This window comes from Stegastes partitus, unplaced genomic scaffold (genome assembly GCF_000690725.1).
Source record: "Stegastes partitus isolate 25-593 unplaced genomic scaffold, Stegastes_partitus-1.0.2 Scaffold2562, whole genome shotgun sequence".
NCBI classification, from domain to species: domain Eukaryota; kingdom Metazoa; phylum Chordata; class Actinopteri; family Pomacentridae; genus Stegastes; species Stegastes partitus.
This window is the reverse complement of record NW_007580293.1, coordinates 16,600-29,283: the sequence shown is the minus strand read 5'-3', so window position 1 is coordinate 29,283 and position 12,684 is coordinate 16,600. Positions and strand designations below refer to the sequence as shown.

The 12,684-nt window shown below is 38.7% G+C and overlaps 1 protein-coding gene across 1 annotated transcript; it reads right to left on the bottom strand.

The window, feature by feature from the left end:
• Window positions 1-1,342: 1,342 nt before the first annotated feature.
• Window positions 1,343-11,069, bottom strand: mal2 (mal, T cell differentiation protein 2). Its single transcript, XM_008305607.1, has 4 exons — window positions 10,910-11,069; window positions 9,266-9,436; window positions 4,825-5,025; window positions 1,343-2,288 (listed from the first exon to the last, which is right to left on the bottom strand). The coding sequence occupies exons 1-4, from the start codon at window positions 11,024-11,026 to the stop codon at window positions 2,217-2,219; spliced, it is 561 nt and encodes a 186-aa protein (XP_008303829.1). The 5' UTR covers window positions 11,027-11,069; the 3' UTR covers window positions 1,343-2,216.
• Between the last annotated feature and the right edge of the window lie 1,615 nt (window positions 11,070-12,684).

The following is a 12,684-nucleotide window of genomic DNA, read 5'->3' as shown; positions in this document are numbered from 1 at the left end:
CTCAAGACGGGAACTCAAAAGTGTCCTGAGGTCATCCTGTATTTGGATTATGAGAATTGCTGATGTGTTTGTGTGTGTCAGACGCTGATGTTGAAATTCAGTCACCCTCCAAAGAAACAGGCCACACTGCCAAGAAACTGATGTAGAAGAACGGGAAGCTTTTATACTGCGACCAAACCACTTTCAGGACGTGTTTCAGGGAGCGAGGGGGAATTCTGCAACACACTAATTTGTCCACAGTGACATGAAAGTACCATTAAATCCATTTTCTGTTTGTTCCATCACACTGTTTGTGGGCTGTGTTTAACGGACTGTTAGAGTGACCAACGTGACTAATTGGCTGAATTCAGTCACCAAAGAGAACATTTGGAAACCTAAGAATGAAAACAGGACTTCACACAGCCTGTTCCCATCAGGTGCACTGAAACGCTCTCACCTGGGGATGTTGTCAACACTTGGAACAGTCTCATAAATCTAAAACTGCAGGAGGCTGGTGAGGGTCAAGTACAATCTGAAGAGCTAAGTATGATAAAGTGAGCTTCCAGCAGGGGGTCCTGTTGCTAAAGGGTCACTTCATGATGATAAGACCTTTTGTATACTGTAGGTATTTCTGGATATACTCAGTCTATATCCAAGACAACATTGTATTAAATTTTGCAGTAACAGTTTCTGCCCAAGTCATAAAATACAGAAACAGCTTTTCTACCCTCCAGCAGATAATCAAAAGGACATTCGGTTCAGGTTAGTTGTGGAACTTTGTGAGAAAATATAACAGCTGGGTCACTGTTTGAAGTCAGTATATCTGTTGAAATGTGCTGTATGCTGTCGCAAAGTCCTGGTGTGTTTGATGTGAAATATTTGACTTTGGTGACTCTTAGTGGTGGAATAAAAAAATACACCGGACAATGCACCCTGTAATTATGCAAACACAAGAGCTTTTTTTTTTTTTTTTCCTTCAAAACTTTTATTTCTGTTTTTCTAATTTGCATTTAAAATGTCAAAAACAGCAGGTGTCAAAAACAATCAAAAAATCTCAATTAGTAGTTTAATTCTTGAAACTATTTTTACATTAATGATATCTTTTATCAAAGCCTGTTGCAAACAAAAGGAATTATAACAAACAAATCGTGTACAAAGTAAGATAGTTATTGATTTTTGCAGTTTCAAAAATGCATCAACACAGTTAAATATAAAAGTCAACAACTAAAAACATACTATAACAATACATACTGAAATGATCCATCAGTCTGAAACAATGTTTGAAACACAATAAATGGCAATAGCTTCTAATTGATGAGCAGATTAAATGATTAGTTTACAGTAGAATGAAAGATTTTCTCAACCCAGAGCTTAGATAAATTTTATTTACCACTAAGTTGGGGAAGTTAGCTAAACAGGACAACACTCAGAAAGATTACACTGGTGAATAGAATTTTAATATTATTATATACTGATAAAATCAAGAACAACAAGACATTCAAATATCTGATCAAGCTCATTTTAAATAATGGCCACATAAAAACGTCCTAACAGTCATGTTAAAACTACAGTCAGTTTACAGCTGTGTAGCACCAGTTCAACTGAGAGACAGCCAATACAATCACGCTGCCTTTCAGAGTCTCTGAAACATCAAATTAATGTTCTGTTGTGCATCCTCTTTCAGCAGCATACGTAGGCACGCGTTGTTGAAATATTTCTTTGTGTGAGAGCGTGTGACTGAATGGGGCAATATCTGTATGATAAACATGAAAAACCATAACGCTGAAGCATCATTTTTATCTTACAAAATTATGCTGTCTGGTTTCAAAATGCTGCCCACAGACAGCTTTCCTTCACTTCCCCTATTCAATTTTTAATAGAATGGAAAGGAAAAGTTGCAAAACAGCAAAACTGCTGGTTAGCAACAGCAGAATCAAATTCATATTTCTACAAATGTCTATATATGTTCCTTCTACAGCCCAGTCAAAATCTGCTTCATACTGCTCACTTCAATGTCTCAGAAGATTAACTCTTATAGGAACATTATTCTCCAGGAATCTTGACAGATTCAGAAATTTGATGAAGTGTTGCTTTCTGACAAGAGATTCCCATGAAGAAATACTAAAGTGTGCACTTAATTGAGCTGGAGAGCAGTGCCCTGTCTGATGGTGCTGATGCTTTAATACACGTTGAAGTTATGAAGCCGTTGTAAAATTAGTTTGTGTTCATTTTCCCGGTTACATCCTCCACCTCTTGATGCCCATCACCATACTGCAGCCGTAGCATAGCGTCACCAAAAATGCAAATATCTGAGACAGAGAGGGAAAAATGTTAACCAACAACATAAACAACATGAAACAAAGCAAACCATATGCAGCATTTTTATACATGCTTTTAGTTTATTTCAGCCCACTAACAACATATTGTATGTAGGTACAGCCTTCACATTTCAAAAAAATGCACATAGTTATAGTTAGTTCCTCAAGCTGCATGTTTTTTGGTCAACAGGGTACATTTTTGCTATAAATGATGGCCCAACACAATCTACTGTTTCTAGCTAAAGATATTTTAACCATCCTGTTTTGTGGCCTGATAGCTGCAGCTGACAGCAGGACACTACAGATATTCTGTGACGGACACATGAACGGTCTCATTATCAAAAGGTTCTGGGAAAAAATTTGAATTTTGGAGACAGGATACTTTGAATGTGCAAATGTGTCCAGTGATCATGATAAAATAACCTTTCATCTCATAACACCTTATGCTCTATTACTTTGTATTGCACCAGAATGTCTTTTTAAAACATTTTAAGGCGTTTCCAGCCACTCCTACCACAGATTGATTCATATAGGGCTGTAGCAATTATTACATAATCACATGACTGACAATATTTAATCATGTGACATATATTTAAGCTGACTGTGACTGTCTAACATAATCCTCAGTCATTTCCATTTAACTGTATGAAAACAGCTGGATGAAACTAAGAGATATGTCATCTGTCAATTAGTGTGTACAAATACTAGAAAAGCACTACAATACCCTGTCATTAAGTGTATGTACATATATACATATGTGCATGTGTATATAGTGCTGAACAAATTTATTCGACCACCACCCAATGTCAGGTTTATGCCACAGCTGCCCTAAATTAACAGCATTGGTAATTACCAAAATCATTTTTTTTAGGATTAATACACCAGTATGTAGAAGATCTTTAACCAAAATAATCATTTTCATGCTAAAATCTAATTATTGTTATCCATGAATTTTCAAATTTACTGATTTACAAAAAAAAAAAGAGAAAAAAATTGTAAAGTACATTATTACTTCTTGACTAAGATGTCAAATTGTAGTTATTTACTTGCATTCCTTAACAGAAAAATTAGTTTTAGGGCTTGAATGCTATGCTTGATTCATTTCTGACTTCTCAGAGAAGCCCAGTGAGCCGGCTCATATTTGGTTATAAAAAGATGAATTCAGTTTGAAATTCCTCATTCCTGTAAAACGTCGAGAGCTCGCCAAAAGTAAAGCAGTAAAGCATTTCATGATGCTGGATGGTCTGTGGTCAGGTATGAGTCAATTGCCGAGATGAGTACTTAGAAAATGCTCCAAGGAAGAGCCAGGAAACGAAAGTTAACTGTAGCACGTCAGACACCTCATGATTTTAAGTACTAGAGACAGATGGAAGACCACTGCTGATCTTCAGGCAGAGATGAATGCTTCTAGATTAGAGTCTGAGAAAGTCTCCAGAATGACCAGAAGCAGACGACTGATGGAACAAAGCTTAAAGGGAAGAGTAGCAGCTAAGAAGTCATTATTGAGGCCTGTAAACATCCAGAAATGCTTCAAGGAGCACAAACACTCATCTGTTTATAGCTGGAAGAAAATATTCTGGACGGACAAGTCCAAGTTTGACCTCTTCGGTCAGCATCATCATGTTTATGCCCGCAGAAAATCTAGAAAACGTTTTGATGCCAGATGCTTTGCACCCACGGTGAAACATGGTGAAGATTCTATTATGGTATGAGGTTCCACTTGTGGAAACTGTGTGGGCAAATTAGCGAAAATCGATGGTATCATTAACAACGTCTACCACAACACCTTAGTGCATCATGGAATCCGTTTTGCACTGAATCTGATTGGTCGTGGGTTCATACACCAACAAGACAATGAGCCCAAGCAGACTTCAAAGCTGTGCAGAGACTATCTGACCAAGAAAAAGGAATCTGGAGTACCGGAACTGATGGACCGGCCAAGTCAAAGTTGAATCCTATTGAACAAATTTGGGATGTGGTCCATTCAAAAATTGATCGCACAAAAGTTTCATCTTTATATCTTCATCTCAATAACAAAAGAGACATAAAGTACATAAAAACAATGCCTTTGTCACTTTTGTATCAGCTTGTTCTATGAGGTACAATCAAAAAGTTCCAATATTCCCCAAATATAGCCTCACTTCACTATGATATTACAATAATAATAAGATATTACTGTATACAATACAAAAATAATACAATATACACAGTATAAATACTACTTCTGCAATAACTTGGAACAGGTGATTTATTAGCTTTGTAGCAAAAAAAGTGGTGTTCAAGAGCGCTAATCTAATGCTATAGCAGCATAAAATGACAAACAATGAAAAGACAAAATATCAATAATTTACAAATATTTATATGACTATTAATGGTCAACAAAAATGTCATAATTGTGACAGCCCTAGGTTCATATTCTCTCAGACACTGCCACCCTGTGAGTGCACTATAAAAACCATGAATTCAAATCCACAGGTCACATGTACATTGTATGCAATATCACGTTAACGTGAAGAGACTCACTCACCGTGGCTGCCACATTAATATTGTATTGTGTTCCACTCAGGACTGTAAATATGTTGCCTCGAGGGTAGGTTATGCACAGGACAGCTTCAGTGCTGTTTGGCAGAGGATTGATGTGAGCTCCTCCATTTGCTGCTGTAGTTGCTACCTCTAACACAAAGGCAGCAAAGTAGAACAGCAAGGCTGTGAAATGGTAAACCGCATCCTGGGAAAAAAGAAAAATTCGACTTTAGATTTCAAGTGTAAACAATGACGGCCATTTGTGTTTTTTCCACCAGTGATTGGGAATACAGAATAACCCACATGTGATTATGTAAATGGTAAATGGTCTGCACTTATATAGCGCTTTTATCCAAAGTGCTTTACAATGTGTTTCTCATTCACCCGTTCACACACACATTCATACACCAATGGTGACAGAGCTGCCATGCAAAGTGCTGCCTGCCATTGGGGGCAACTTTGGGTTCAGTTTCTTGCCCTCGGACACTTCAACTGTGGAGGGGCGGGGGATCGAACCTTGCGACTGGAGGACAACCCGCTCTACCACCTGAGGCACAGCCACCATGATTGTGTATCAGAGATCGACTAACAATTGGCCCAACTGATTAATGACGCTGATATTTGGCATTTTTATATTTTTGATATCGTTATTTTTACTGACTGAATATCGCAAAATAACTTAAATGTACTCTTCTGACCCTGATTTAGCTCACTCTCTCTCTGTAATCAGGCTGTGGTCCACAGCTCTATCTGATTGGCTGTTTTATGTCACGAGTAGCAGTCACTCACAGCGATTGTTTACACAGAGAGACAGATGAGCTCTTCAGCAGAGCAGAGCAGCTACAGAAAATTAACGGGGCAGTGTTTAGGAGCAAGCTAGCAAACGCTGCTGAAGGTTTAATAAACACCACAGTCTTCAGCAAGCATTCGTAGTGTTACACAGAAAGACCCCAAGACTTCCCTTTTAAGTGTTAACAAGAAGTGCAGCTAAAACGTAGTCTGCTGACAGTGCTAGGCTAAAGCTAACACTGCGAGGTTAGCTGTGCCTCTTTGCATGTGACTAACACTATTTGCATCACATCTTTAGGAAGTCAGAATAACACTAGTTCTAACTGACAGACATGTCTCTCTGCAGAGACACAACCTGCAAAAACTGAACAAGAAGCACAAACAACTCCACAAATGAAGACATTAGCTTCTTTTACAGTGGCTAATATTACGCTAACAACTAGCAGCTAACTTAGGAGGTAGCCACAGATTACCCTGAAACAGGGAAATAGGAAATATTGCTTTAAGATCTGGACCTCAGTAGGTAATAAAAAGAGTAGAGCAGCAGACAGAACTGTAGGAGACAAACTGTTATTAATCTTAACCGATTGATCAGTAAACAGGAAAGCTTCGTAGCGTCACTTGATCCTCAAATGTCGTCACTCAAACTCCTTTGTACATTTTCAGGTATAGTCCTCATCATTGTTGAAGAATCCTAGCTATAAATGGCAGGTTCTGTGTTAGCACATGCTGTTAATAAATAACTTTTAAGGTATATATATATATATAATAGTAATCAATATAAACGAACAAACCTAGTAATGAATGACACGTTCCTTGTTATCACATGCCGTTAATAAATAACTTTTAATGTACATTTTAGATATTGGTTATCTGCCTCTCTCAATTACCGATAATCAGCTTTGACATCAGCCCTAAATAAAGCATATTGGTCAGTCCCTAGTGTGTATCAGACTGCTTGCTGCGGTTACCTGAGCTTTGGCGTTCACATAGCAAACCCTCAATCTGTCAGAGAGTCAACCCTTAATTTAACTGGCAGTGAGGCAGAGCAAAGTAGACGAGACAACAGGAGACTTCAAAATACAAGAATGGAGAAGTGGTTTAGAGTGAAACTTCAGGAAAGAATAGTGAAAGAAAGATGCAGAAAAAGAAATTAAAGACGCAGAGGGCGAAGCCGGACAGAGTGAGGAAGGTTAATGACAGTTTGTGTTGCCTGCTGGGACTACAGGAAGGCCTTTGTTGTGTTTCAGTGTGAGCTCATCATCCATGTCACTCATTGTTCGGCTGAAAACAAACAACCCCACACGCCTGGTAACTCCTGGGAGCAGAGCCTGGAGCCTGAGGAGAGGCCGCTCTGTCTGAGAGCCCAGACTGAACTCAGACTACAGTCCAGTACAATCAAACAGCACCAGAACATGGCACAGAGTAGGAGTGAAGCCTAAATGTGCACACATGCAGACATCTTAAGTCATTTCTCCTCAAATGTGTGTTGCGGTTATATCAGATTGTTGAAGTGAGTCATTTAGAGATGAGGAAGTGATTTTTATCGTTGAGTAAGTTACATAAAATGTTCTATGATGCAACAAGAGCACCAATAAATCCTACAGGACAGCTAGTAAATACATGACCGGCCTCACGTTGCAATTAGATTATTTTAACAAGGAAATAATTTGTTTTGTAATGAGGGAGACAAATCATTGAAGCAGTTACTGTTGACTTTTTCTTCCCTTTTAATGTTGATTTTATGCTTTTTAATATTGTGTGGAAAAATCATTCTTTATCAAAGTACACACATGGATACTGCACTGATGCCTGATGAGATTTAATACATGATGTAGGTAACAGAAGTTGGGCTGCAAATGATAATTATTTCCATTGTCAGTCCATCAGTTGATTATTTAGATATAAATATTCATTTATTATTGTCATAGTATTATTATATATACACATCACAATGAACTGACTAGTTGTTTAGTCTATAAAAATTGTTTAAAAAAAAAAACATCAATCAGTGTTTGCCAGCAAGCCCAAGATGACGTCTTAAAATGTCTTTTTTTGTCCACAACCCAAATATATTCAGTTAACTGTAACAGAAGAGTAAAGAAACCAGACAATATTTAGATTTAAGAAGCTGGAATCTGGAGTTTTTTTGCTTTTTTTTCTTTTAAAAAAATTACCCAAACCGACTAAACAACTATAAAAAATAGCTGATTATTAAACAATTAGTTGACAACCAACTGGTGAATTATTTCGGCTCCTATAAGAAGTGCCTTGCAGTGGTGGGTGAGTTTCTTTTTGCTCCTGTGTAACAACAATAAATATAATTTACAAGCAGTCACAATGACAAAATCTAATTATTTTATAACATAATAACATCCAACCAGTCACTACACTGTATATTAGACAGCCGTATTTCAGTAATGTGCATTAGTACACACCATCAGGCTGGCGTCCAACTTTCAGTCATTGTTTGATATGTAGACACTTCACAAGCTGAAATACTACCGGTGGAAGACCGACGTGCAGTTTTGCAGCTCCGACAGTCACCAAAGCAACAGTTGCTACCACAATGTTTTTATCAAACACTGACATTCATGGTAAATTTCAGTGTGACAGCAACAGCTGTCTGTTTAAAATCACTGTCAGTGGTTTCATTGTGCTTTATGACATGCTTTTCATAAGTCCTGGTGTTTCATAAATAAATGTTAAATATATGTACTTACATAAATTAGGGTTGCAATGTCTCTAATTTAACGATTTTTGGACACCGCAAGTTTTTTTGTTCACTCTATACACAAAACACAGAGTTCATTGACCTGCAGGCTCCATGTGTGCACAACAACACGAGCAAGGAACATGAGAGAAACATCGAAACAGCAGATTTGGCTGCAAAAAGCAAGGCAACATCCACTGTGTAGATGCTGCAGAAAGAGCAGTGTTGACTAAAAACAGGTTCTCCGCCTCGTAACCGTTGCACTTTACGAAGCAACACAACTGATTCGTTTGACCATTTCAATCAGCACCACAAAGCTCCGTCTGCTGAGTGCAAATCCAGATCTGAATGACATTCCAAGCAAACTTTGCCAGTGCCACACCACGCTTAACAACTGAAATGATGCACTTTTTTACAGAAACACCCGAGTCTTTCTAGAATGAGTCAGTATTTCCAAACTGAGTGATTCAATTCATCTGGGATAAATTGCAGAATTTTTTCATAGTGCAATATATATATATCACAAAAAAAGAAAGCATTGCAATGTCCGTTTCCTCCTGAACATTACTCGTCCCATAGCCCACCCCCCCCCCCAAAAAAACGAAATGCTGCTTTTAAACTGTAATTGTTTGATTTGAATACGGTCTATTTTAGTATTTCTAGTTACAGTGGAGCTGCATTGTATACCCAAAATGTACTAAATCCCAGTTTTTAAATGATCAAAATCAATATATCACATAAGTAGTGTATTTGTGAAATACAGTTACCATAAAAAATATTCAAATCTCTAACAGAAATCTACACCTTCCAGACAGATGAATACACAGGTAGCACAGCCAGCTAGATTCATGGACAAACACACAGACAATAGGTTGATGGAAAAGTAAGAATCTGGGCAGCAAACCGACAAACTCATCAACAAATTTATCTCCATCTTTCTTACCAGGAAGTTCCAGTCGGTGTTGATGCGATCAGCCAAACCCGTGACGAGCAGAGTGAGGTAGGCAGCGGAGAGGAAGAAGGTGGTGACGGACACGAACATCACCCAGCCCTGCAGCAGAGGAACGGGCACGTTGGAGGAGGCCACCAGGATCCATACGAGCCCTCCGAAAACCTGGGACACAAACAGACACTCTGGCTGGTGACACATGCAGGTAACAGCTAAAATTTAACTACTTAATCCTCAGAACCGCCTGCACGGATCCATTTAATCATTCACTAAGACTCATTTGCACGTTTACAAACCTCTCAGCTTAGAATCCCTGCAGACACCTGATCTCCATCTGATACGTCTCAATGTCCTTGTTTCAAAACCAGAAACAGACTAAACTGGTTTGGGTGGCAAAATCAAAAAACAAAAAACAAAAAAAACACACCCTGCTTTTAGCTTTATGGCGGTTCCTTATTTAGTCTGGGAACCAAAATCTGAAACTAGATTTTTTCATTTGTAACCACAAATGAAATTAAACAAATAAAGAAATAAAAATGGCTATTCAATAAAGTGTGACATTATGCAAACACAGGATCTGCACCAGACGAATGAAAATAGATAGATAGATAGATAGATAGATAGATAGATAGATAGATAGATAGATAGATAGATAGATAGATAGACCAACGACGGCAACACAGAGATGGTTTTTGCTCTGTTTTCTCACTTATACATTCAGACAAAAGCTAGATTAAAACTGATTAAGAGTTGTTTAGGTTTGATGCTCTAATTTTTTATTTGAAAAACAGAAAAAAGGAACTGTCAAAAAACAGAAATAGACCAGGTTTTTTTAAATCCCTTTTGTCATTTTTCAACTGTAAAGGAATTACTCGATGACACAGAGGCTCTCCTTTTTCCCAGATCTTAAAGTCTGATTACATCACTGCATGCAAATCAGAGAGATCTCTGAGGTCACGTCAGGCCAGAGATGACGAACAAGCCTTCTCTTTGCTTCCACTTGTTTTGGACAATTGACTAAAACAAGTGGAGGTTTTATGGTTAGAAATTTAACTCTAGATTATGTACTATAGGCGCTTTTTGCTGTGGCACTACAACTATTTAAATGAGCACCTGAAGGCCTTCAGCTGCAGAGGAGGCCTCAACATAAATAGTAGAATAAGCTCATGATCAGAGGTAACATGTAAAGGCAGTGTAGAGGTCACCTTGCAGGACTTATGATAGTTTAATAATACTGGCACTGCACATAGGAACAAGAACATATCCATGAATTCCTCTTGACCTCTTTAGAAATAGAGTCAAACCATAGATATATTTTTAAATTGTATTTTTTTGACACTGTGACAAATCAAGAGTCAGTGCTGAAAACACAGCCTGGAGCAACAACTGCCTTTTTGCTTTGGTTTAAACACAACCAAAACAAACAAACAAACAAACAAAAACGCTGCAGCCTGAAGGTGATCAGACAGACCAGTGAGGACAACTAAAAGTCCAGCTGCACCTCCACAGCTAAAGTCCATCAATTATTGATAAAGAAATATTAACTGAGCAGACACCGAGGCCAGTGACCCACGCATGACTATAACCGAGCCACGGGGGAACCTTTTTTTTCTTTTCTTTTTGTTGCGTGAGACTTACTATTTCTAAGCAGACCAGAACTCCGGAGTAGGTCCTCAGAACCTCCAGGCCCAGGGGCAGAGACAGGGTGGGCGCCGGGAAGGAGGTGGCCGCGGGGTTGGTGGCTGGTTCCGACATCTCTCCTCGGTCTGTGTCCCCTCTCCTCTGGCTCTCAGCCGCCGCCTCCCGCTCTAGAGGAGCCGTTAAACAAAGGACGGGAGCAGCGGCAGGAATTCCTCCGGAGTCATGTGTCCCTCCTCCGAACAGGTCGGACAGGTGCACGGCCACTCCCTGCCGCCGGTGCTGCGTTCAGGGACGCTCCAACATCCGCACGCCCACCCTGCTCGGTGGATAAAACTTCCATACACGGTGTAAGAAAGTCTATAAAGTTGAAGGAAAATTTATCTCAAATTGTTTTTTAATCTACAATGAGATGATTATTAAAGATGCAAAATAATAAATTGACAATTAAAACTTTATATCGTCTTTCAAAAAAAAAAGATTTCTGCTTTAATTGTATCTTATAATAATTGACCTTGTTATTCCATGATGACAAGTGAATGCATCTCACTGATATGAACAGGTTGAGTAATGACAATAAATTTCATTCTGAATTAAAAGAATACTTTTATGACTCCGTACTGTTTGCATCCTACTATGGGCATGGCAGTATATCAGATCTGCCATAAAACACCCGAGGGAGTGTTAGACCTCCACTCCTTGACGCCTTTAGGTTGTCTTTTATGCACTCCACACCCTCAATGTCAATTCTAGGTGGCTCTGTGATGTAGAGGTTAGTGCTCAGCTTCTTATTCTTCTTTTTTTTGCGTGTGTAACACCAAGTGAAGGCAGCAGCTTAACTCACACTGGATCACTCTGTTGGGCCACTTGTGTGCAAACAACCACCAGCAGGGAAATTCAAGGAGACACCACTTGATGAGTTGTGTCAGGACAGAAATCAGGACTCAGGAACAACGGTGTGTGTTCTGGTTAACCTTCACAGAGCAAACATGTGCAAACATTAGGACTCCAGTGAGGAGAAGTGATTTCCAAAGCTGCTCCACAACAACAGCCCCCATGTTGGACGGTCATTTTTTATTTTGTTTTTTAAATCAAAAAGTAAAACTGTCCACTTGTTAAGTCAGCTGGTGGAGAGCGTTTTACTGTTCTGACCCTTAGTTAATGATTTGCCAGGATTTGTGTTCTGTGCGCCAGTATTGATATAACCTCTGGAAGGGCACCGTTCAGTTTACTGTGGCAGCAGTTAGAATCAATATCACCGCTATAAGGTCCATTCACGTGATGTCACTGCTTATATGACTGACTCTGCTGGAAATCTTTCCCATGCCTGGTGTTTTGCGAGGATCCTAACAATGGAGGGGAGGGGAGTTTAGGGAAGCACATGTCTGACCCGGTTCTCTGTGCACAGAAAGACTTTTGGCACAGTTGGCCTCATCTGTGGAACAGCAAGAGACCAGAATTCTGTCGTCCTCTGGTGTAAATGGTCGATTCAATAAAACTGTGCTTAAAAATCATAGAATTGAATCTTTTATCTCTTTTAGAAGAAAACTTTCAGACAATTTTTGTTTTTTTTGTTGTGAAATTAGTAATAAAAGCAGGAGCAACATATTACAAAAATAACTTTCTGGCAGTGGAGCCACCAAAAAAAAGCCCCTCTGTAAAATAACAGTAAATAACATCACATAAAAATACAGTAATTTCCTATAATTCAAGTACATTCCAGAATGTAACCATAAATTTAAATGTTTTTTTGTGTATTTTTTTAATTGTTTTTT

What these genes read in the sequence shown, in the direction of transcription:
- mal2 (XM_008305607.1), bottom strand. Translation starts at nt 11,026, where the DNA reads ATGTCGGAACCAGCCACCAACCCCGCGGCCACCTCCTTCCCGGCGCCC. An exon ending in ACACCGACTGGAACTTCCTG is followed by an intron (nt 5,026 to 9,265) that starts GTAAGAAAGATG and finishes CTTTTTTCCCAG; the next exon opens with GATGCGGTTTACCATTTCAC. An exon ending in ATATTAATGTGGCAGCCACG is followed by an intron (nt 2,289 to 4,824) that starts GTGAGTGAGTCT and finishes TCTCTGTCTCAG; the next exon opens with ATATTTGCATTTTTGGTGAC.